We start from the raw sequence: 24,699 nt of genomic DNA, 5'->3' as shown, positions 1-24,699 counted from the left end.
GGACGTCTAGTGTGTGTTTACTACGTGAAGAGCGTGAAGAGTGTCACGTGAGTGTGAACGGACACAGTTACAGTCTGAGCGCTTTCCCAAGTTGAACGGATTTGGATCTCTCTTATTGTAGCCTGTACCGAGATATCATCCAGGTAAGGAACCACTTAAACACCCTGAGCTCTTATCACCATCTTTGCATTTAGCAGTTTCACATACCAACAGACAAACAGTTGCTGTTTCTTCAAGAACATGGTTAGTAAACTTTCCAAAAAGTTCTCTGTCCAAAATTACTTTTCTGGGTGTAATAATGACTCCAAAGCACTTTCTTTTTCAGAACAGAGAAGGATGAACTTTCTCTCAGCTTGTGTAAATCTTTAGTAAGTTCCTTCTTCTTCTGTATGGAAGTTTTAGGTCTGACGATAGCAGCCTCAGATGCCATTCCTTTTGCTCGGTTTCAATTGAGGCCTCTTTAGCTTTGTATGTTTCTTCAGTGGTGCAGTGATTACATTTAGTAGGCTCGAAAGATTATTTTGGATGCCAAACAAGTCAGTCCCTTTCCTTGTGGATCAATCATTGATCCATTATTCTGGGGGCATTCTTTGTCCTTCCAATTTGGACCATAATCTCAATAAATGCCAGTCTTTCAGGTTGACAATTTTCAGGGCCCTTCAGTTTTGGTCTCTCCTGAAAAAATAGACTTATCTGTGTTTCCACTCAGACAATGGCCTCTAGTTATTAATGTCTGTCGGACCTGATCTGACAGTGCAGATCAGGGCCGACAGACATCGCTGAATACGGCGAATACGCCGTATTCAGCATTGAACCAGCAGCTCACAAGAGCTGCTGGTGCAACACCGCCCCCTGCAGACTCGCGGCCGATTCGGCCGCCAGCAGGGGGGTGTCAATCAACCCGATCATACTCGATCGGGTTGAATTGCGGCGATGTGTGTCCGACTTCTCAGAGCAGGCGGACAGGTTATGGAGCAGCGGTCTTTGTGACCGCTGCTTCATAACTGGTGTTTCTGGCGAGCCTGCAGACTTGCCAGAAACATGGGGCATATATGCCCCATAGTCACAGCAGTGGCTTACATTAATCATAAAGGGGGAACTCACAGTTCCCTTGTGATGAGGAAGGTTTCTGGAATTATGGCATGGGCAGAGAGCAATCCCTTCATCTATGGGAATGGTCTCTTTATCTAGAAGTCTTCAGTCAGATTGTAGACCTGTGGGAAGTATAGCTAATGAGTTTTTGTTTGAACATTTAACTCCCCATATTCTTTGCGAAGTCCTGGGATCCTTAGGCACAGTTTGTGGAGGCATTAATAGCTCATTGTTTTTTCATCTGGCCTACAACTTTTTCACCTCTTACTCTGTTACCGGGGGTAATAGCCAGGGTCAAGCAGGAGGTATCATCAGTAATCCTGATTGCTCCAGCTTGGCCTCGCAGGATTTGGTTTGCAGTTCTGGTGTAGATGTCCAGTTGTCATCAATGGCCTCTTACTCTGCGTCACAACCTTTGGACTCAAGGTCCATTTTTTCATCAGAATCTAAAAAATCTTAACTTGATGGCTTAGAGATTGGAGCTTATTTTTAAGGTAGAGTTTTGTTTTCTGATTCTGTCATTGAAAATGGGGTTTAGTCCCATAAACCTGTGACAAGAAAGATTCATCACAAGGTTTGGAAGGCTTTTATTTTCTGGTGCATGGAATATGGGTACAGTCTTTTAGAATTCCTAGAATTATTCTATTTCTTCAGGATGTTTTGGATAAGGGTGTATTTGCTAGTTCTTTAAAAAACAGATCTCTGTTTCTGGATATTCAGCATATTATTCAGGCCTTAGTATGGATTAAATGGGTGATTAAACTAATTTCTCCTCCATAAAATCTTAATTTGGTTTTCAGAGTTTTGTAGGTTCCTCCTTTTGAACCTATGCATGCTTTGGATACTCAACTTTTGTCCTGGAAAGTCTTGTTTCTTTTGGCTATTTATTTTGCTAGAAGAATGTCTGATTTGTCTGCTCTTTGTTGTGAGCTTCCTTATCTTGTTTTTTCTATAGGCAAAGGCAGTTTTGAGAACTAAATTTGACTTTTTGCCTAAAGTGGTTTCTTCTGTTAAAATCAATAGTGAGATTGTTGTTCTCTGTTTTTGTCCTAATCCAAAGAATTCTTAGGTGAAGCTTCTCCATTATTTGGACGTTGTCAGAACTTTGAAGCTCTTTTTACAGGCTGCTAAGGATTTTAGACAATCTTCTAGCTTTTTTATTCATGTTTCTGGTTCCATAAAGGGTCAGATGTTTTTTTTTTTTTATATAATCAAAGTTTTTTTATTGAGGCATTTTGGAAAATAACATACATTCTGTGCTTTAGTTCTTATACAATGCTAATAAGAGAAGCTCAAAACTATCATGTCAAACAAAAAATACTTTTCCAAATACAAAAAGAAAATTGCCTGTTTGGCATGGAGACAACATATACGGTACTTATAAAATATAATGAACCATGTTGCCTCTAATAACAGTACAAAACTTAGAGTGCAGAAATAGTAAATTGATACCTCCTTTTTAGTTTATAAGATAGCTTAATACTAGTACCTCCAGAACCTGAATTGCTACCTAATAGAGAGATACTTTATAATGGCCCTTTATAGGCTTTTTCTTTGTATATGGGAGGTGACACATTTTTACAGTCATGTATGTGTAGGTGCAAGATAGCGGGTAAATACCGCTAAAACATTCACTCAATTGGGTGAAAAATAGTAATAAAAATTAGCAACTAATATGGTATAATAATATAACTGAGACAAAAGTAATATAGCTGATACTCCCTGACACTTAGATCATGGTATTAATAACAGGAAATTGTTATCGGAGAAAGTAAGCTATGGAGTACAGGTAAGCCTACTTAAACTTAGATGGCTAAAAGTCTTATGATCAAGGATCCGAAGGCTAACAATAGCAAACTGATGTTGGAAAAGAGGTGTTAGGAAAGTAGCATTGTTTGAAATATCTTAGGGCCTTTTCTCCGGCATAGCAGGGACAAGTATCTAAAGTAATAAGCAGAGTGCTAGTTCTATGGGAAATGTCTATATATATTTGTGGAAGAGAGTAAACTGGTAAACACAAGGGACACTAATGATGTCAAACATAATGAGATAAAGCCATTCTCTGTTAGAGGAAAGAGCAATGCTGATCATACTCAGTGTATATGTTAGCCCTGGGGTGAGGTAGAATACAAATACGCTTAATGGGTCTGCCAAATCTAATGTGAGGACCCTATCTTATGTGGAGAACATTTTGTAGGAAGGTCTATGGTAGAGAAGTAGAGAACATAGATACATTAACCACCAGAAGCTAATATGAGTCAGTATACAAATGTTAATTTATAATATACTAGTGGATCTATGCTATGCGTTATCCCTAGTTAGGAGGGCCTCTAGTAGGTAAGTGAAGGTCCCATGTATATAAACCACTATAAGTTAATCTGTGTCAGTATGTGAGTAGCTGCTAACACAATGGTAAGGGCTAGATATTACTGCTAAGAAATTATAAACTTCAGACTCCATATGTTAACTAAATATAAAAGTGAAAGTAAATATAAAAGTACAAAAAACAGGGGTGCAAGATTATAACAGACCTGCACTTAAAATACACAAATTAATCTGTACCATATGTATATAGTCCTCTAGCAACTAATCTATGTTAGCATACAGATATCAGTTCATGTAGTATCCGGAGCCAGGCTTTACAAACTGGGGGGAAAAAAAGATATCAGGCTTAGTGTGCCAGCTTAACATAGAAATACATAAAGCAGAAGTGCTACAGTGCACTAGAATATCAAGTAAAGTACACAAGTATATCTGCATTGCTTAAACTTGCCCACTCTACAAATTTCTAGAGTCCCACCTCTCCTCTAGCCTATGCCACTAGCAAAAATTGAAAAACAGAGACCCCAAGTGTACTCCAGGCGTACCACAAAGCCTGATTATTGAAAAAGTGATATGTTTTAACTAGGGCATAAAGGGACATCAAAAAGCTTTCCGGTTGCTGGTCAACACATGAGGGAGTAATAACCCTCACATTGTGGCTTATGGCTTGAGTATCCATGGGATGTTCGGAGCGAGTGCTGGCTGACACTGGTAGCGGACCCTCCATGTGTATCACCTCCATGCTACACTGCGCACCCCTGTCGATCGGCCGCATCTTCAAGGGACTCAGCTTCATCTTCTCTCTTATGGGGGTGTAATAACGAGACTGCGTAGATAGTAGAAGCTCCAGATGTGTATCGCCTTCCTCCTGTGGCGCATCTGATTTAACAATGTCCTCCGTTTCGGCAACAAGACCTCTGTTGTGCTCCACCTCCTTTGTATAGGTAGACTTTGCTAAAGTCACAGCAGGCCTGTATACCATGCTCTCATCCTCGCCACAATCTCTGTCTGTTATCAAGCTCTCTGTAAGGGAGTTAAAGTGAACTTCCATCTTATGTGATAAGAGCTCTAGAAGTGCTATGACGTCTGGTTCCATTATAAACGTATATTTCATTCTCCGGGTTCTTGCGTGCAGTGTTTTGATGCTTTTCTGTTTTCTGAGAGTACAGCCAAAATGGTAAAGCGTGTCTGTCTCAGTAGATGAAGGATTGCTTTACCCGGCTTAATGTCTAGCTGGGGGGGGGGGGGCTGTTGGATGAATGAATAATATAGGCCGCCACCAGTAGTGTTGCTTGCTTAGATTCTCCTGTAACCTAGATCTCACGGTAGAAGATATCTTCTGACTGCACAACTTTGTCTCAGTATACAGTATTAGTCACATTTATAAATGAGATAGTAGGAATGAGATAAATCCCAAATGCTTTAGACTGAAGTCAGAGCTGCTGGAAAACACGACTGATCATGGCTGTAGCTTAGACACGCCCCCCAGATGGGGTTTTAAGGGCTCTGGGAGTTTTGAGATCTTAGCCTCCACCTAGTGGTCAGGAGTATAATTCCCAAGAGTAATGCTCATGGACTCTCAACACCATGAAATAAATTAATTTATTAGTTAAGATCTGTAATTTGGTTCACAATATCTTTCTTCCCAGCTTCCTCTTTGTCATCCCTCTGGTTGGTACACAGAAACCTAAACCCCAACATTCTAAATGTACTGCAGTCTGCAGCAATTGTTTTTCTTCCTAGTGATATAAATATGTTTTTACATTAAACATCTCTCAAAATGTTGATAATGTCTCAAATAAATCTACTGCTTGTGTATTCTGTGTAGTCATACTTAACCATACACACTCTGTCTACATCCTAACAAAATCCAAAAACATCCATGTAAATTGATCATTCCTCCAAAGCTGATACCAAAACATTCATTTACTCTCATCATGTCCCATATTTACAATTATAAACTTTTATTCTACTTGTAACCTCCCTCCTCAGCATCTTTAAATACAATATCCAGCTGATCTTTTTCTTTTGATAAATTCTTATACTGAACCCCACTCTGCTTCACAGTGAGGTTTAATTTTCTCATCCGGACCTTTACAGCACTTGACAATGTTGCCGTAGCTACAGTATATTCTCAGTTTCTATTAATTCCACACTTCACTGTTCTGCTTTTCTACACAAATGTATTTTCCTGCTCTCAAATATTTTTCTCAACCATGCATACAATATTGTTATAAGGGAAAAAAACACGTTCTAGGTTAATGCATATGCCAAGAAATAAACTCAGAATGCATCTTAAGTTAAAATGAAACATAAAAGTAACAATAGAAAGCATTTCCAAATATATTTCTATATGTTCCTCTTAACAAGTTCAACAAGTTCAAGAAAATGTAAAGTAGATTACATACAAGCTACATTCTGTTTAATTGCATTAAAGGGACATGCAAACCAAACATTTTATTTTATGATTCAGATGATAGAGCATAGTATTTTAACAACTTTCCATTTACTTATGTTATCTAATTATATTCATTATCTTGGTATCTTTTGTTTAAAAGCATACATAGGTAGTCTCCGGAGCTGGTAGCTAGCTGCTGATTGGTGGCTGCACATATACACCTCTTATCATTATCAATGATAATGATAAGATGGCTTATCAATGTGTTCAGCTATTTCCCAGTAGTGCATTTCTTCTCCTTCATTAAAGGATACCAAGAGAATAAAGCAAAATTGATAATAGTAGTAAATTGGAAATTTGTTTAAAATTGCTCTATCTGAAACATGCAAGAAAAAAAATGTGTTTTGTGTCTGTTTTAGAAGCACAAGTTAGTAGTATACATATTTGTCTGGGTTTTTAAAGCTAAACAAGTAAAAAGTGTAAGACCAATCTGAATGGCCTCATCAAACAAGACTCAAGAAACTTTTTTAAGGAGTGTAGACTGCAACACAATGCAAATTTTGCTATTCTTTTGTTTGTTTGTTTATTTTTTTTGTTTTAAATTGCTAAAATCTGTATGTAGATATGTTGCATATCAGTATTGTCTCTTTGACTATATTGGCCAAAGCAGAATGAAGAGACTATATTTTAGAATGGCATATTACCAATAAAGGACTAGATTTGTGCTAGAGGTTTATGTGTGTACATATGTATTTATGTATACTGTATATGTACTATACATTTTTAACATTCCAATGTTGTTTGCTTACAGGATAATGTACTTTTGTATTGTAAATACATATTTCTATATAAATCTATATATACCCCTATATATCTATTCCTATAGATATGCACGGTAGGTATAGCTATGTATTTTATGTGAACAGTATCTCATATATATATATTTAATAATTTCTATGTGAAGAACATAGGAATGTTTAATATGCACTTTTATCCGTATATTTGTTTTAATCATTTGGCGTTCTTGTGGAAGAAATAGCCTGTAAGGGAGCTTAGGAGTCAATTTTTGGTGCCATACATAGTACATTTGAAAATATGCATTCTGCACATCAGGGTTCACAATTTAGATTTTAACATGGTCGGTTTAGCACCCATGAAAATAGTGATCGTAAGGTGCGTTATTTAAATATTACATACAAAATATTTAAAAATATATAAATTATTATATTATTGGAATATATATCTATATATTTCACTGTATGTTTTTTTTAAGAATTTTTATTATATTTTATATAATATTTTAATAATGGGCCTTAAGATTACTACATTTTAATGTGTGCTATAGTTGAGAGTGTTCATGTAAAATACATGTTTATACCTATATATAAATAGAACATATTCTGCTATGTGAAGAACATTGTAATGTGAAATATTAATATTTCACATCGGATCTACTGATCTTGAATATACATGGTCGGGTTAGTACGCTAGTAGGTTTTTGTAAATTTTTCACTCTCTATTGAATTATATGGGAGAAGAAGCTAACGCAGCAAAAAGCCTCTATCTAGTGTAGGTAACGCATGAATGGGAGCACTAATTTGTGCTTCACTCATAATGTAGGCCACAAGTGTTTTTGTTTTATTTAAAGGGATATGAAACCCACATTTTTTCTTTCATGATTCAGATAGAGCATGCAATTTTAACAACTTTCTAATTTACTCCTATTATCAATGTAAGCTTGGGTAGCACTTGCTGATTGGTGCTGAATCAAAAATGTCCCTAAGCTTACATTCCTCCTTTTTCAAATAAAGATACCAAGAGAAAAAAAGAAAAATTGATATTGAGTAAATTAGAAAGTTGCTTAAAATTGCATGCTCTGATTCATAAAAGAAAAAATGTGGGTTTCATATCCCTTCAATTTTACTTTCCAACCAAGGGTTGTGTTTGGTACAACTGACACAACTAACAGGAAATAAAAGCTTATACAAATGTTGTGTCTTTTTGATCTATACTATTCCATATTTTGATAATGTATAACATTTGAAAAGTTGTCATTTAATAATACTGATTATTTATTAGGTCTTGTCATTGAAAAATCCTAGTCAATCTTAAAATGTAAATGCAGATGCATTTTAGACCAGCCACAGCTCATTTATCTTTTATGTTGTTCATTTGGCAAGCCCAGTCACATTTTCTCAGTGTTAACATATGTAAATCTTAATTCAGCAAATACCGACTAAAGAGAAGAGTTGATTTGTTCAAGTGGATAAAAAGCCCTATAATAAAATTGATTTCTAAGGATAATTGATGACACTCATGAAAGGTAATTAAAATGACTCAAATGAAGCATAAAAACCATAATAACCAACCACTTACAAGTTACGGTAAACCCTTGACTACCAGAGAATGCTTTAATAATTTGGTTAGTAAAGTGTTGCATCTCTCTGGTAGCTAAGGGCTAGTGGTTGACAGATTTCTGTTGGTGACATTTTTTGATAGTTTCAAATCTTCTTCCTGTTTTGTTCCCTTTCTCATCACTTTTTCAGTACATAACAATATTGCAGTTTTTCTCTTTTTTATCAACCATTTTCTCCTTATCCTACATGTATTTCCTATTCCCATAACCCCTCATTATTTTATTGATTTAGTTTGCTTACATCTCTTTTTTGTCTCATGTTTTTGTCCACTTTTCGCATAACTTTCATTTTTTTTTAGTTTACAGATACGTACACTGTTGTCTCTGCATGGCCTGGGGAGCTGATATTTGCACACTTTGCTGATTTGTACTATTCCACAGATCATCACACTGTGCTAAAAACATGTAGTGCAAAGGAAAAATGAATCTATGAAACTAATTACAAATTGCATTTGATAGCAGTTACATAACAATTGAAATTGTTATTACTGCTCACATATATGATAGATAAACTTTTCTACTTTATTCTTAATTATTTATTAATTAGTTTTAAAGGGCCAGTGAACTTTCTTATTAATGATACTTAGTTCTGCATTACAGTATGTGCAGAATGATGTAGTATTAACCTAGCGGTATCTGTAAGAAGAAAAAGCAAATTAAACATTTAACCCCACAAAATTTTACTTACCTTACCTTCCTAACCATCCTCTTCTGCTCCGCTGTTTGTTTGTTTTTTTTGAATGAGTGTTACAGGCTCGCTGTTTGATCACAGTGTACCCAATTGGGCCATTAAAATTAATGTAGTGTGCCAACAGCTTAACCCAGCACAGAAGCATACTACATTTAGTTCAGTGGCACAATTGGGCGTGCTGTAAAAAAACAGCAGAGCAGAAAAGGACGGCTAGAAAGGTAAGCAAAGTTTTGGGGGGGTTAAATATTTAATTTACTTTTTTTACTTACAAGTACCTCTAGGTTGATGTTACATAACTCTGCACTTAGTACAAAACTATGTAACATTAATAAGAAATGTGTCCCTTTAATTATTACACAGCTTAACCCAGCACAGGAGCATGTTACATTTACACTGTATATGCCCCTTTTAAAACTAAAGCCCCTATTTAAGTGTTAATAGGCAGGTAATAACTGTGGTAATAGTGATCATCTGGTATGACTAAGGGCTCCATTTATGAAGCAGCGGATGCTGTTTCAAAGTCCCATTGTTTCAGACTCACCTGAAACAGAAGTTAAGATACAGCGGTCATAAGACCTCCTTAACTAGTGGTGGATTGAAATCATCCTGATCCGATCCTATCAGAGTGATTAGCCGATTGGTCACCAGTGAGCAGAGGGCAGTATTGCACAAGCATTTCAAGAGCACTAAAGGGCAGCACTCTTGCCTGTCATGTAGTACTCCAAATGTCTACCTAGGTATCTCTTCAACACAGAATATTGTAGGAACAAAGCAAATTAGATAATAGAAGTAAATTGGAAACTTTTTAAAAAATGGTACGCTCTGTCATAATCACAAACACATTTTTTTGGGTTTCATATCCCTTTAATGTGAACAGCATCTACAAACTGTGAAACAGCTCAGCACAGGGGTAGAAATGTCTAATCAGTTAAAGGGTTAAGGGCTGTGTACTAAAATGTTATTTTTTTCCTATGCTGTATGTTTTTATGTAATAAAAATAATGATACCATGGTGGATGGTGTGATTATCTTTGTGAATTGTCATTTGTTACTGACGTCTATGAAGTGATGATTAAGCCAGCACATCCAGTGAGATTGTTACTCTAGTGCTGGATCAATGTGGGGTTTGCTGCATTTATTAATTTGTCTTGCCTTCATTCTCTAATTCATTTTACTTTTTACTTGTATATACCAGTGGTTTTGTCACTTCAGATAATTTGTTTAATTTAAATCCCATCTCACTGATGAATTTGTATATTGCCTCTGGTTTTGTTTTTTTATTTTTTTATACTGTGATCCTTTAATTTACTAATTAAGTAGCATCAGTCGATTGCACATACCCATAAAAGTAATATAAATTATAGAGAAAGCAGTACAGGATTTAGTAATGCAAGGAATATGTTCCCATCTTATAAGGGATGTGTCAGTATATTAAGAATTCTACAATAATTGAACAGAATTTGAAGTCATGTATACCACTCCTCTCATATTTGTAACAGTTTATAATTGTAATGTGTTCTTCTTTACTCTTATTCACAGCAACACTGTTTACATAAAGTACTTATCTAAAACTCACAATTAAAAAAAAGTATTTCTGCCCAGCACCTCACACTTCATAAAAAAAAACATTATTGCAAGCCACACTCCTATCCTTGCATTCTCCAATTTACTACATTCAGTTTCAGGAAATATCTCCCCTTGCCTAGAAACATCTCACATTTCTTCTCCTATTCAGCTTCACCTACCTCACAGATCACAAAAAAGGAACTCAGATAATATTATATCTTCTCAACTCAAGGCAAAATTCCTTTCTCAAGTATATGGAATTATTATGCCATCTGCAAGCTCACTCCATTTCAAGAATTCCCTTTAACCCCCACATCCATTTATTAAAGGTATAAAGACCTTCAAATAATTTGCACTCCCAGATCATGTAGCAAACAAGATGGAGATGTTGGCTTTCAGCATGTCCTTAATTTCTTCCCTTTCATTCACTCCTTTAAAGTTTATGCAATTTGTATATTTTTAACCTTTCTCTATGTACTATATAATCCCTTAAAGGACCACTAAATACAGTAGAATTGCATAACTAACAAGTGCATAATAAAAAGACAATGCAATAACACTCTGAATTTCACAAAAACAGTAGATTTTTTTCTGCCAAATTTGTTTTTCTCCGATTTGCCAGCCCCTTGTGCCATGTGACAGACATCAGCCAATCACAGACTGGTATACATACACCCTACATGTTCAGTAGGAGCTGGCGCCTCAAAAAATGTTCATATAAAAGATTGTGCAAAATTTGATAATTTGATAAAATGTTGTGCTCTTTCTGAATCATGAAAGTTTTATTTTGACTTTAGTGTCCCCTTTCAGATCACCCACATAATTTATAAAACACTTTGTTACAGGCCACCCTATTTTCTCTTCTTAAGCACTTCTCATTTATTTTACCCCAACTATTTAAAGAATAATTACTTGTCTCTCATACTAAAGCTGACCACTAACTCTATACATAGTCCTTCCATTCTAATGTCTTTGTTTGCTAACCCCTACTTCTCACCACCAATTGTCCCTTCTCAAAATTATAATCTTTAATATGTAAACTTACAACCCCACATGTCCTGTAGATTGTAATTTATTGGAACAAAACTCTCTACCCCTTTGTAGTCAGTATAAATGTTATTTGTTGTTATGGCACCAAACGTCGTCTTTCTAATCTGCTGGTGTTTTATAAAATATAACACTATTAAAAAGAACTATGTGAATATTAGTATGCTTTGCGAAATATATACATTTATATTACATTAATATTCTCCATTTATCCATGCAGGCAAACTATTTGGGTTTCGGATACCATCTCTCAGACTTTTGAGCTACAGAAAGCAATCTTTACCGCAAGAAGATCCGGATGCCGTGATTGTAGATTCTTCAAAACACAGCGATGATTCTATGGCCATGAAACATTTTAAGTCCCCTACAAAAGAAAGCTGCAGTCCGTCAGAAGCTGATGACACAAAAGCACTAATTGACTCTAATAAATGCTCCCCTTTGGTTAATATTACTGGACCTCTAGATCACTCTTCGCCTAAACAACAGTGGGACCAACTTTTTCCTGACATGCTGCATGCAGGTTCACACTTAACTCATGCCAGGTCAAAAGAAAGTGTTTGTAGCATGAGACGAGCCTCTTCCGTGCATGATATGGAAGGATTTAACATCTATCCTAAAAGCATTTTTAGAGATCGCCATGCAAGTGAAGGTATGACCACAAGTAATTTAATGACCATAACCTAGACATAAATTGTGTGTGTTTGTCTATTTATTCGATTTAATATAGTGTTTTGTTTCATTGTTTAAGATAGTGTTTTGTTTCATAGCCTTAGGTTTGCAAAGCAATTATTGAATTACATTCTTCCAAATATTATTAATTAAATTTTGTGTGTGACATTATAATAACACTAAATATATCATATATAAATGAATATGATTAATTAATATGATTATTTTCTCTGGCTGTTACTTCCTGTGAGATTTTGGCAATGTTACGCTTCCATATAGGCAAAAACAAATTTCTTATGACAGCTAAAGGCTTTCCCAAGCATTTGACCCTTGGCAAATGTATGCTTAAAAGCTATACATTTCAACACACATTCTCTGGTCAGCAATTTTTGGCAGACAAGTTTTGTGCATATGAAATGTGTAAAACGTAGTGTATTTTAAAGCTACATCATTAAAAAAGAAAGATGCTAAAGTCTCTCAGAAAGTGATGGCTATTTCCAATAGCTTATCAGAAAACTATTTCAACAGAATGCAAGCTAAGGCATATTCTGCTTCTAACAGTGTTTTGCTATATGTTTTTTTCTAAATTGTGCGTGATTGGTGTTACATAACAATAATATAGGCAGATTTGCATTGTGCTGTATTTCTTGAAATCTTGAACTTATTTGCAATGGGCATTTTGTATGGCATGAATGTTCGCTTGTTTGATCAGACCGCAGTAAAGCCCCTTGACACTGTCAGGCTTTGTTAAGTAAAGTACAGGTGACAAACAGTGAACAGGATGGTTATAAATCACGCTTACTATATTAACACCATGCCTCGCATCAATGATTTACTGCTTTGTCTTTAGCGGAAGAGGTTTTACAAAGCGTAATACATTTTTAGTGGGGTATTTTAAGCTTTTAATCAATATGTAGTGATCTAAGGTTTTAATTGTACTTTGAAACACAGGCATATAAATAGAAACAGCAGAGAAAAAGCCACAGATCCCATCAAACTGGCTGGAAAGTTGTTTCATATAGTCCCCACCCTCTCTATAAAGCAAAACTGTTAATATAAAAATAAAATTGATAGACATCTAAATACGACTTCCTATAGTAATATTTTAGTTTCCTATGTGTGCTCTAATGTAATATTTATCACCCAAAGTCTCACAATGTGTTTCAAAATAATGTATTATCCAGTAATTTCATCTTAAAGAGATTAAAGTCACTTGAATGCCTTTAATATGTATCTAGAACTGAATGCTAGAGATAATGTTTACTTTACTTCTAACTGTTGTCCTGTTTGAGACCTCCTTAGTAAATACATCTTATAGGGACTTCCACTCTATTCACTCGTGGTGTAAACATTAAAATAGGGGAATATTAAATATCCCTGTATTCTTCATATTGATCAATGAAGAATGTTATTTACCTCCAAGAACATACTTATTTTGTATGTCTATGAAGGACAACCAATATTATTCCAAGGGCTGTATAGTTAAGACCATTATATTAGGCCATCAACAAAGGTATGTAACTCTACTATGTGTGGGAGTCAATTAAGTGGGAGTAGGGCAGAGAGTATGGGGGGGGTAGTTATCAAGCCGTCTACTTTTCTGCCTTCGCTGGCCCAATACGCCCGCCTAACCTCGCCTACCTTCGCCGCCGCGGACCTTGAATACGTTTGCCTAAGTTATCAAATAAAGCTGTCAAAAAGCCGCGGGGCGATGAGCAGCGGACTGTGAGAGTTATCACTCATCCGATCTCGCTGCTCTTCGGCTTTTTCCCAGCTTTATTGCTAGCCTGTCACTAAGCACCCACACTAAACTACACTGTTCTATCCCTATACCGGCGCCCCCGGAGCCTCCCGCAACTCAATAAAGTTACTAACCCCTAAACCGCCGCTCCTAGACCCTGCCGCAAGTCTTATAAATGTATTAACCCCTAAACCGCCGCTCCTAGACCCTGCCGCAACTCTTATAAATGTATTAACCCCTAAACCGCCGCTCCCGGACACCCCTGCCACCTACAGTATACCTAGTAACCCCTATCCTGCCCCCCCTACACCGTCGTCACCTATAATAAATTTATTAACCCCTATCCTGCCCCCCACTACACCGCCGCCACTGTAATAAAATTATTAACCCCTAAACCTAAGTCTAACACTAACCCTAACGCCCCCCTAACTTAAATATTAATTAAATAAATCTAAATAATATTTCTATTATTAACTAAATTAATCCTATTTAAAACTAAATACTTACCTTTAAAATAAACCCTAATATAGCTACAATATAAATAATAATTATATTGGAGCTATTTTAGGATTTATTTTTATTTTACAGGCAACTTTCAATTTATTTTAACTAGGTACAATAGCTATTAAATAGTTATTAACTATTTAATAGCTACCTAGCTAAAATAAACTGAAATTTACCTGTAAAATAAATCCTAACCTAAGTTACAATTAAACCTAATACTACACTATCATTAAATTAATTAAATAAACTACCTACAAATAACTACAATTAAATACAATTACATAAACTAACTAAAGTACAAAAAATAAAAAAGCTAAGTTACAAAAAATAAAAAAATGCCCTACCCTATTCTAAATTAAATAAAGTTCAAAGCTCTTTTACCTTACCAGCCCTTAAAAGGGCCATTTGTGGGGGCATGCCCCAAAAAGTTCAGCTCTTTTGCCTGTAAAAGAAAAATACAACCCCCCCCCAACATTAAAACCCACCACCCACATACCCCTAATCTAACCCAAACCCCCCTTACAAAAACCTAACACTAATCCCCTGAAGATCATCCTACCTTGAGTCGTCTTCACTCAGCCGAGCAGCGATGGAACTGAAGTGGACATCCGGAGCGGAAGAAGTTAATCCTCCAAGCGGCGCTGAAGAAATATTCCATCCAATGAAGTCATCATCCAGGCGGCGCTGAAGAAGTCTTCGATCCGGGCGATGTCATCTTCCAAGAGGCGCTGAAGAGGTCTTCTATCCGGGCAATGTCATCTTCCAAGCCGGGCCTTCTTCACCGACGGACTACGACGAATGAAGGCTCCTTTAAGGGACGTCATCCAAGATGGTGTCCCCTCAATTCCGATTGGCTGATAGGATTCTATCAGCCAATCGGAACTCAGGAAGGAAAAATCTGATTGGCTGATGGAATCAGCCAATCAGATTGAGCTCGCATTCTATTGGCTGTTCCGATCAGCCAATAGAATTCAAGCTCAATCTGATTGGCTGATTGGATCAGTCAATCGGATTGAACTTGAATCTGATTGGCTGATTCCATCAGCCAATCAGATTTTTCCTACCTTAATTCCGATTGGCTGATAGAATCCCATCAGCCAATCGGAATTGAGGGGACGCCATCTTGGATGACGTCCCTTAAAGGAGCCTTCATTCGTCATAGTCCGTCGGTGAAGAAGGATGTTCCGCGTCGGCGGGAGGAAGATTCAAGACCCGGCTTGGAAGATGACATTGCCCGGATAGAAGACCTCTTCAGCGCCTCTTGGAAGATGACATCGCCCGGATCAAAGACTTCTTCAGCGCCGCCTGGATGATGACTTTATCGGATGGAAGATTTCTTCAGCGCCGCTTGGAGGATTAACTTCTTCCGCTCCGGATGTCCACTTCGGTTCCATCGCTGCTCGGCTGAGTGAAGACGACTCAAGGTAGGATGATCTTCAGGGGATTAGTGTTAGGTTTTTGTAAGGGGGGTTTGGGTTAGATTAGGGGTATGTGGGTGGTGGGTTTTAATGTTGGGGGGGGGGTTGTATTTTTCTTTTACAGGCAAAAGAGCTGAACTTTTTGGGGCATGCCCCCACAAATGGCCCTTTTAAGGGCTTGTAAGGTAAAAGAGCTTTGAACTTTATTTAATTTAGAATAGGGTAGGGCATTTTTTTATTTTGGGGGGGGTTGTTATTTTATTAGGGGGCTTAGATTAGGTGTAAGTAGCTTAAAATTGTTGTAATATTTTTAAAATGTTTGTAACTTATTTTTTATTTTTTGTAACTTAGCTTTTTTATTTTTTGTACTTTAGTTAGTTTATGTAATTGTATTTAATTGTAGTTATTTGTAGGTAGTTTATTTAATTAATTTAATGATAGTGTAGTATTAGGTTTAATTGTAACTTAGGTTAGGATTTATTTTACAGGTAATTTTGTATTTCTTTTAGCTAGGTAGTTATTAAATAGTTAATAACTATTTAATAACTATTCTAACTAGCTAAAATAAATACAAAGTTACCTGTAAAATAAATATAAATCCTAAGATAGCTACAATATAATTATTATTTATATTGTAGCTATATAGGGGTTTATTTTACAGGTAAGTATTTTGTTTAAAGTATAGTGTAGTGTTAGGTGTAATTGTAACTTAGGTTAGGATTTATTTTACAGGTAAATTTCAGTTTATTTTAGCTAGGTAGCTATTAAATAGTTAATAACTATTTAATAGCTATTGTACCTAGTTAAAATAAATTGAAAGTTGCCTGTAAAATAAAAATAAATCCTAAAATAGCTACAATATAATTATTATTTATATTGTAGCTATATTAGGGTTTATTTTAAAGGTAAGTATTTAGTTTTAAATAGGATTAATTTAGTTAATAATAGAAATATTATTTAGATTTATTTAATTAATATTTAAGTTAGGGGGGCGTTAGGGTTAGTGTTAGACTTAGGTTTAGGGGTTAATAATTTTATTACAGTGGCGGCGGCGTAGTGGGGGGCAGGATAGGGGTTAATAAATGTATTATAGGTGGCGACGGTGTAGGGGGGCAGATTAGGGGTTAATAAGTTTAATATAGGTTGCGGCGGGTTCAGGGAGCGGCGGTTTAGCGGTTAATACATTTATTATAGTTGTGGTGGGCTCCGGGAGCGGCGGTTTAGGGGTTAATATGCATAGAGTAGCTTGCAGTGGGCTCCGGGAGCGGCGGTTTAGGGGGTAATAACTTTATTTAGTTGCGGCGGTGTAGGGGGGACAGATTAGGGGTGTTTAGACTCGGGGTACATGTTAGGGTGTTAGGTGCAGACAGCTCCCATAGAAATCAATGGGATGTCTGTCAGCAGCGAACTTGTACTTTCGCTATGGTCAGACTCCCATTGATTCCTATGGGATCCGCCGCCTCCAGGGGTGGCGGTTTGAAAACCAGGTACGCTGGGCCATAAAAGTGCCGAGCGTACCTGCTAGTCATTTGATAACTAGCAAAAGTAGTGAGATTGTGCCGCACTTGTGTGCGGAACATCTGGAGTGACGTAAGAATCGATCTGTGTCGGACTGAGTCCGGCGGATCGAAGTTTACGTCACAAAATTCTACTTTTGCCGGTCTCGAGCCTTTGATAACTAAGGCGAATCAGCCTCGCCACAAATACACTGCGGAATTCCAGCGTATTTGAGGTTGACGGCTTGATAACTACCCCCCTATGTGTTTTCTTGGTGTAATAATGGTGCATTATCTTGTACTGAATATGGTCCTTGGACTACAAATTGTGTATACCAATACCAGTGGCATATAACATTATTTTGAAACAAAAAGATCTTCCTCTTTATTTTGTGTTTAGAGAATAACTACTGTTTGTCCTCTTCACATATAAGAATAATTTTTGTTTTGAGGTGATCACTTATCCTGAAACATGCTAAGAAAATTACACCAAAAGAATTATACTTTAGTGAAATGAATATTAATGTGGCTTCATAAAGTAGCATGTTTTATAGAGAATATTCCTCATTCTTTACTGACTTTGCTTATTAGGATATCATGGAAACAGGAAAGGGCTCTAGAGATGCCAGTTAATATATAGTGAATAAGCCATTGCTTGATACTGAACCCCATTTTTTTTTTCCACATTTTTTCTTTCATGATTCAGGGAAAGCATGCAATTTTAAGCAACTTTAAATTTACTCCTACTATCAATTTTTCTACGTTCTCTTGGTATCTTTATTTCAAAAAGCAGAAATGTAAGCATAGGAGCCGGCCTATTTTTGGTTCAGTACCGTGGGTAGTGCTTGTTTATTGGTGGCTACATTTTAGCCACCAATCAGCAAGCTCTACGCAGCTGCTGAGCTAAAGATGGACCAGCTCATAAGCTTACATTCATGCTTTTTCAAATAAAGATACCAAGAGAATGAAGAAAAATTGATAATAGGAGTAAGTTAGAAAGTCACTCAAAATTGCATGCTCTCCCTGAATCATGAAAGAAAAAAAATCGGGTTGCTCTATCATGGAAGAATAAAATTGAATTCAGTACAAGTAATGCAGTACAAGTAGATGAAAGTTGTTACAAAAGTCACAATTTCTGGTTTCTTGAGAGTAAAGGTTACATTAGCACCAACAAGTACCACTAAACATCAGTATCCTAGAAATAAAATACAGCTAGATTAGGAGTTTTGAGCGCAATAGGGAAATTAACGACCGCCACAAAAGCGGTGTTATTTTACCTCCCTATAGCGCTGCTATTACAGGTTTTAAAAAACCCGGCTTGTGCGGGCGATATGGTGGCGTTGAGTTCCATACCTCACCCAAATACAAGCGCTGCTTTGACGTGCTTGTGCACAATTTCCCCATAGACATCAATGGGGAGAGCCAACAAAAAAAACACCTGCGATCGCAGAAACAAAAGCTCCGTAATGCAGCCCCATTGATGTCTATGGGGAAAGAAAAAGTTATGTTTAAACCTAACACCCTAACATAAACCCTACGTCTTAACACCCCTAATCTGCCACCCCGACATCACCGCTACCTACATACAGTTATTAACCCCTAATCTGCTGCCCCTAACATCGCTGCCACCTACCTACACTTATTAACCCATAATCTGCTGCCCCCAATGTCGCCGCCACTATACTAAAGTTATTAACCCCTAAACCTCTGGCCTTCCACATCACTAACACTACATAAATATATTAACCCCTAAACCTAACCCTAACGTAACCCTAAGCATAAGTCTTACCCTAACACCACCTAAATAAACCATACAATTATTACCTAAATAATTCCTATTTAAAACTAAATACAAATTTACCTGTGAAATAAAACCTAAGCTAGCTACAATATAACTAATGGTTATATTGTAGCTATCTTAGGTTTTATTTTTATTTCACAGGTAAGTTTGTATTTATTTTAACTAGGTAGACTAGTTAGTAAATAGTTATTAACTATTTACTAGCTATCTAGTTAAAATAAATACACATTTACCTGTAAAATAAAACCTAACCTGCCTTACAATAAAACCTAACATTACAATCAAATGAAATAAATTAAATTAATCAAATACAATCTAAATTACAAAAACAATCACTAAATTACACAAAATAAAAAATGAAATTATAAAAAAAAACAAATTACTCCTAATCTAAAAGCCCTATCAAAATAAAAAAGCCTCCCCAAAATAATAAAACCCCTAGCCTACACTAAACTGCCAATAGCCCTTAAAAGGGCCTTTTGCGGGGCATTGCCTTGGTTTAGGGGTTAATAGGTAGTTTATGGGTGTTAGTGTACTTTGTGACAGTTTAGTTATAAGTTTTATGGTACAGCTTTGTAGCGTAAAACTCATAACTGCTGACTTTTGATGACGGTACAGATCTTGTGGTTATAGAGTGTACCACTCACTTTTTGGCCTCACAGGCAAACTCGTAATACCGGCGCTATGGAAGTCCCATTGAAAAGGGACTTTTTAAAAAGTGCGGTACTGATGTTGCGTGACGGCCAAAAAAGGTTTGCGGTACACCTATACCTACAAGACTTGTAATAGCAGCATTAGGGAGAAAGCAGCGTTATGTGCCATAACGATGCTTTTTCACTCATAATGCAAAACTCGTAATCTAGCAGATAATTAGCCAATCTATAAACATAATTTGAGTTATTTCACATTTCAACTTTCTTTCTGATCCACTTTTAAGATATTGTTGTGATCCACTATTAAGATATGACGACTTTGTTCTCAAAATATTCATGTAGATTTTAAAATATTTCTGCATAAAAATATTAGGAAAAGTGGTTAAAATCTATACTGAAACTATTAGGAGTTTTATTGGTGGAAAGGGAGTAGTAGCTTCACTATTATTATTATTATTATCGGTTATTTGTAGAGCGCCAACAGATTCCGCAGCGCTATACTAGTAAACACTTGTTTATTCAAGACAGGAACATGCATTAAAAAAAACTGAATATATTTTTAAATGTTTACAATGCCTCATTAAAAAAAAATAGAAACTTCTATGGAAAATGTATTTTCAATACTAGTTATTACATATATCCAACATCCCTGCATGTAGGTTTAATAATTTAAATTATATTATTCATTAAACAGTGAGGATTTTGGGAACTGCATAAGGGTTAACATAAAGCTCTTTGAAAGAGACAAGCTGGTCATGTTTTATAATCTCAAATCATGCAAAGCTTGTTAATGTCATAAGACAACATTTGCATGAAGCTGAATGATTAGAGATATGCAAAAGCACAAATTTGTCTTTCTCAGTCATACTGTCTGCTGAACTGCAAACAAAATAAAAAGCAAAATAAAATGTAATTTGTAATATGCCACAAATTCTTTTTAGAGTTAGTAAAGATAAATATGTATTTGATTTTTACAAAAAATGCTCTTCTTGGTATTTAATATTTACAATTGAAGGATCCATTTATCCTTAAAAATGGCTACAAAGCTGTCAGTAAAAGCAAACACAGAACCTTTACTGGCTATTCGCAAAGAAACCTTTTTATTGAATTCTAAGTGGGCTGGCTTTGCCTGATGCTATACCTATGTTTCTGATAGATACAATTTTACAATGTTTTATTGGACCTAGATTTCTAATCCAAGGCCCTGGGACAAAATGTAGCTTTTCATTGTTTTAAAGGGATAGTCTAGTCAAAATTAAACTTTCATGATTCAGATAGAGCGTGCAATTTTAAGCAACTTTCTAATTTACTCCTATTATCAAATTTTCTTTGTTCTGTTGGTATCTTAAGTTGAAAAAGCACTAATATAAACTAAGGAGCCGGCCCATTTTGGGTTCAGCAACTGGGTAGTGCTTGCTGATTGGTGTCTAAATGTTGCCACGGAAAAACATTAATTAGAACTGCCACACTTTGTAAACTCACTTGTATGTAAATTTAGTTGTAAAATATTTCTGTTTTGTTAGGGTAAAGTAGTAAGCCTGCCCTGCACAAGAATGATGTTTGTTCACTGTCCACAAGATGTTTAATCTCCCATATACTGAAAATCATTCTGTAAATGTTGTGGGATATGTAATGATAATTATAATAAAGTGGGAGACAGCTCACTACTTGCTGGGACTTCAGCCCCTCTTTTAGAGAATTTAGTGAGCTCTACCCATGTGAGGGTTCCAGATCTTAAAGGGGCATGAAACCCAAAACATTTCCTTCATGATTCTGATAAATTATGCAATATTAAACAACTTTCCAATTTAATTCTATTATTTAATTTTCTTCCTTCTCTTGTTATCCTTTGCTGAAAGGTTTATCTATGAAAGCTCAGGAGCAGCAAAGAACCTAGGTTCTAGCTGCTGATTGGTGGCTGCATATACCAATTGCCATTGACTCACCCATGTGTTTAGTTAGAAATCAGTAGTGCATTGCTGCTCTTTCAACAAATGATACAAAGAGAATGAAACAAATTAGATAATGGAAGTAAATTAGAAAGTTGTTTAAAATGGTATTCTCTATCTGAATCATGAAATACATTTTTGGGGTTTCGTGTCCCTTTAAAAGAATCAAGACTGCATGTTACAAAGGTTACCCTTTTAATATAGACCACATTCAAATGAAAAGTAAAACCTTTACAACCTGTGTGTTTATAATAGAATCAGATAACTTACTACATTTTTAATCTACATTAACCTTTTGGTTGCCAATTGGGTAATGTAAATTGCAACTTTTAGGTTTAATACCACATGATACCCCTACTGAAGATGTTTGATGAGGTTTTGTGTATTTAAAACATACGACCAGGCCTGTGATCTTGTTATTTTCAGATTGCTGAAAATAGATACAGACAATGTACTATATTCAGCAGAAGTTCTGCATTTCTAATCAGGCATGACCACATATTCAACCCTTTGTCTCCCAGGCTTTCACAGCTCAAAACAATTGGTTGGAGATCCTTGTTATTTTCATTCTTCAAGCTAAAGGCTTCATTACACTTCAGATAGGATGGGTATTACTAACCCATAGGTGCTCATGTTATTTGCATGACTGGCAGGTAATATTGAAAATGACTGCACCTGCCAGCTCCATGACACATTTTTACCAGTTCTCAGCTTTAGACAAACATACAGTATCCCAGCTCCCATGTCACATATTGTTATAGGCAGACAGTTTGAGTTTTGGCACAAAATACTTATTTTATTTTATTGTATAGAGTAGGTAAATTATACTTATATCAAACTGCATTTAGTGAACAGATGGACAATGAGAGATATAATGACATGTTTAGCAGTTAGAGTCTGTTATGTTATAAGAATGAAAAAAGTTAAATATTACTTCATGTATTGCCTGTGCTGGCAGTCCAACTCCTACACTGAGTTTGACAAACTGTCAATCATTACCTGTTCATTGGAATTTATTCAATTGCTGGAGTTTTAAAAAGAGAAAACTCTTTGCTGAATAGATTGCATGAATGAAAGGAGACTGAGGCCCTGATAACCGAAGGTACCATGAGGTGGCGAGATATTCAAAAGGGATCTGTCACCATGTCGAGAAAGCTGGCAAAATATTCCAAGTGGCTGAAATCAGTGTTTAAAGGCAGCATCGCTGATAGGCATTTTACAATACATTGCACTGGGTGGAGATGCTGGGGAAATATTCCATGCAGCATCACCACCTACATTGACGATGTAAAGTAAAGGGTCCCTTTTAAATATATCACCAAACCTAATAAACAAACCGATTAACCAGCTAACCAACATAACCACCCACCACAAACTATCCCTACAATACTTAACCCCCTAACCGCCAATACCCCTACTGCAAACTGAACCTACAGTACTTAACCACCTAAAAGCCAATACCCCAACCACAAACTACCCCTAACCACCAATACCCCCACTGCAAACTATCCCTACACTACTTAACCCCCTAACCACCAATAACCCATCACAAACTACCCCTAACCTATTAACCCCCTAACCACCATTAACCCCACTACAAACTATCCCTACACTACTTAACCACCTAACCACCAATAACCCATCACAAACTACCCCTAACCTATTAACCCCTAACCACAATACCCCCACTGCAAACTATCTCTACACTATTTAACCCCCTAACCACCAATAAACCATCACAAACTACCTCTAACCTATTAACTCCCTAACCGACAATACGCCAACTACAATCTATCCCTATACTACTTAATCCCCTAACTGCCAATACCTTCACCTAAAACGTCCCCTAACATATTAACCTCCTATCTACAAATACCCCACCACAAACTATCCCTACAATATCTAACCCCCTAACTGCAAATACTCAACCACAAACTAATCCTACACTACTTAACCCCCTTACTGCCAATACCCCCACCGCAAAATACCTCTAACCTATTAACCGCCTAAATGCCAATTCACCCACCACAAGCTATCCCTACACTACTTAACCCCTAACTGCTAATACTCTACCACAAAATATCCCTATGCTACAACGTTACCAAAAACAAAAAATTTCAACCAGTAAGCAAACCCTAAAACTAAAGTCCCCTTTAAAAAAAAGTCCACCCCTAAAAAAAACATATACTAAAACCTACTCTAAATTTGCCCTGAAAAGGGCATCTGTCAGGCAGTTCCCTAGTTAAAGTGATTATCTATTTTGCCTTCATAATACCCTATTCTTTAACTCATCACCCCCCCCCAAAAAAAAAAAACTATCTTTATAAAACCCTATCCTAAAAAAAGATGCCCTGAAAAGGGATCAGTGATTAAACTATTTTACTAAAAAGTAAAAAAAAACTATCCAAAAAATAGATGCCCTGAAAAGGACAACAGTGATTTAGCTCTTTTGCTAACCGTAAACAAAAAAACAAAAATCCTAATGCTAAACCCCAAAGTTTCTACTCACAAAACTTGAATCCAGCTCCTAGGTGGGATGCTGCTTCTCGAAGGCAGCCCTCCTCTTCCATCTTCATTCATGGTGGTGCTCCTCTGGAGCTTTCCTCTTCCATATGACCCATTTTCTTCCATCTGATTCTGATGCTACTTTTATTCTTATCATCCGTCCAATGTCCTCTTCACTGAAGCTCGAATGCAAGGCCCTCCCTTATATGTGTTAGGTTAGGTGTCTTGGGGGGACTTAGCTGTTAGAAAGTTAAATAGTTTATAGGTAGTTTGTGATGAGGGGTTGTGGCATTTTAGGGGTTAATAGGTTAGGGGGTTTATTGGGATGGGGTTGTGGCAATTTAGGGGTTACTAGATTAGGGGATAATAAGGTTACTAGGTTATGGCAGATTAGGGGTTAATAGTATAGAGGTTTAAGGATTCACTGGGGGA

The 24,699-nt window shown here is 36.4% G+C and overlaps 1 protein-coding gene across 1 annotated transcript in view; it reads left to right on the top strand.

The window, feature by feature from the left end:
* KCNH7 (potassium voltage-gated channel subfamily H member 7) overlaps nt 1-24,699 on the top strand; it is a 1,107,705-nt gene that overhangs the window by 632,048 nt on the left and 450,958 nt on the right. The window contains exon 4 of the mRNA XM_053698381.1: nt 11,752-12,180. Coding sequence (XP_053554356.1) covers nt 11,752-12,180 — 429 coding nt within the window. The remainder of the gene's footprint in view (nt 1-11,751; nt 12,181-24,699) is intronic.

The sequence above is a fragment of the Bombina bombina genome, chromosome 1 (genome assembly GCF_027579735.1).
Source record: "Bombina bombina isolate aBomBom1 chromosome 1, aBomBom1.pri, whole genome shotgun sequence".
Lineage (NCBI taxonomy): Eukaryota > Metazoa > Chordata > Amphibia > Anura > Bombinatoridae > Bombina > Bombina bombina.
Note: the sequence above shows the minus strand (reverse complement) of the source record. Positions and strands in the feature narration are given on the sequence as shown.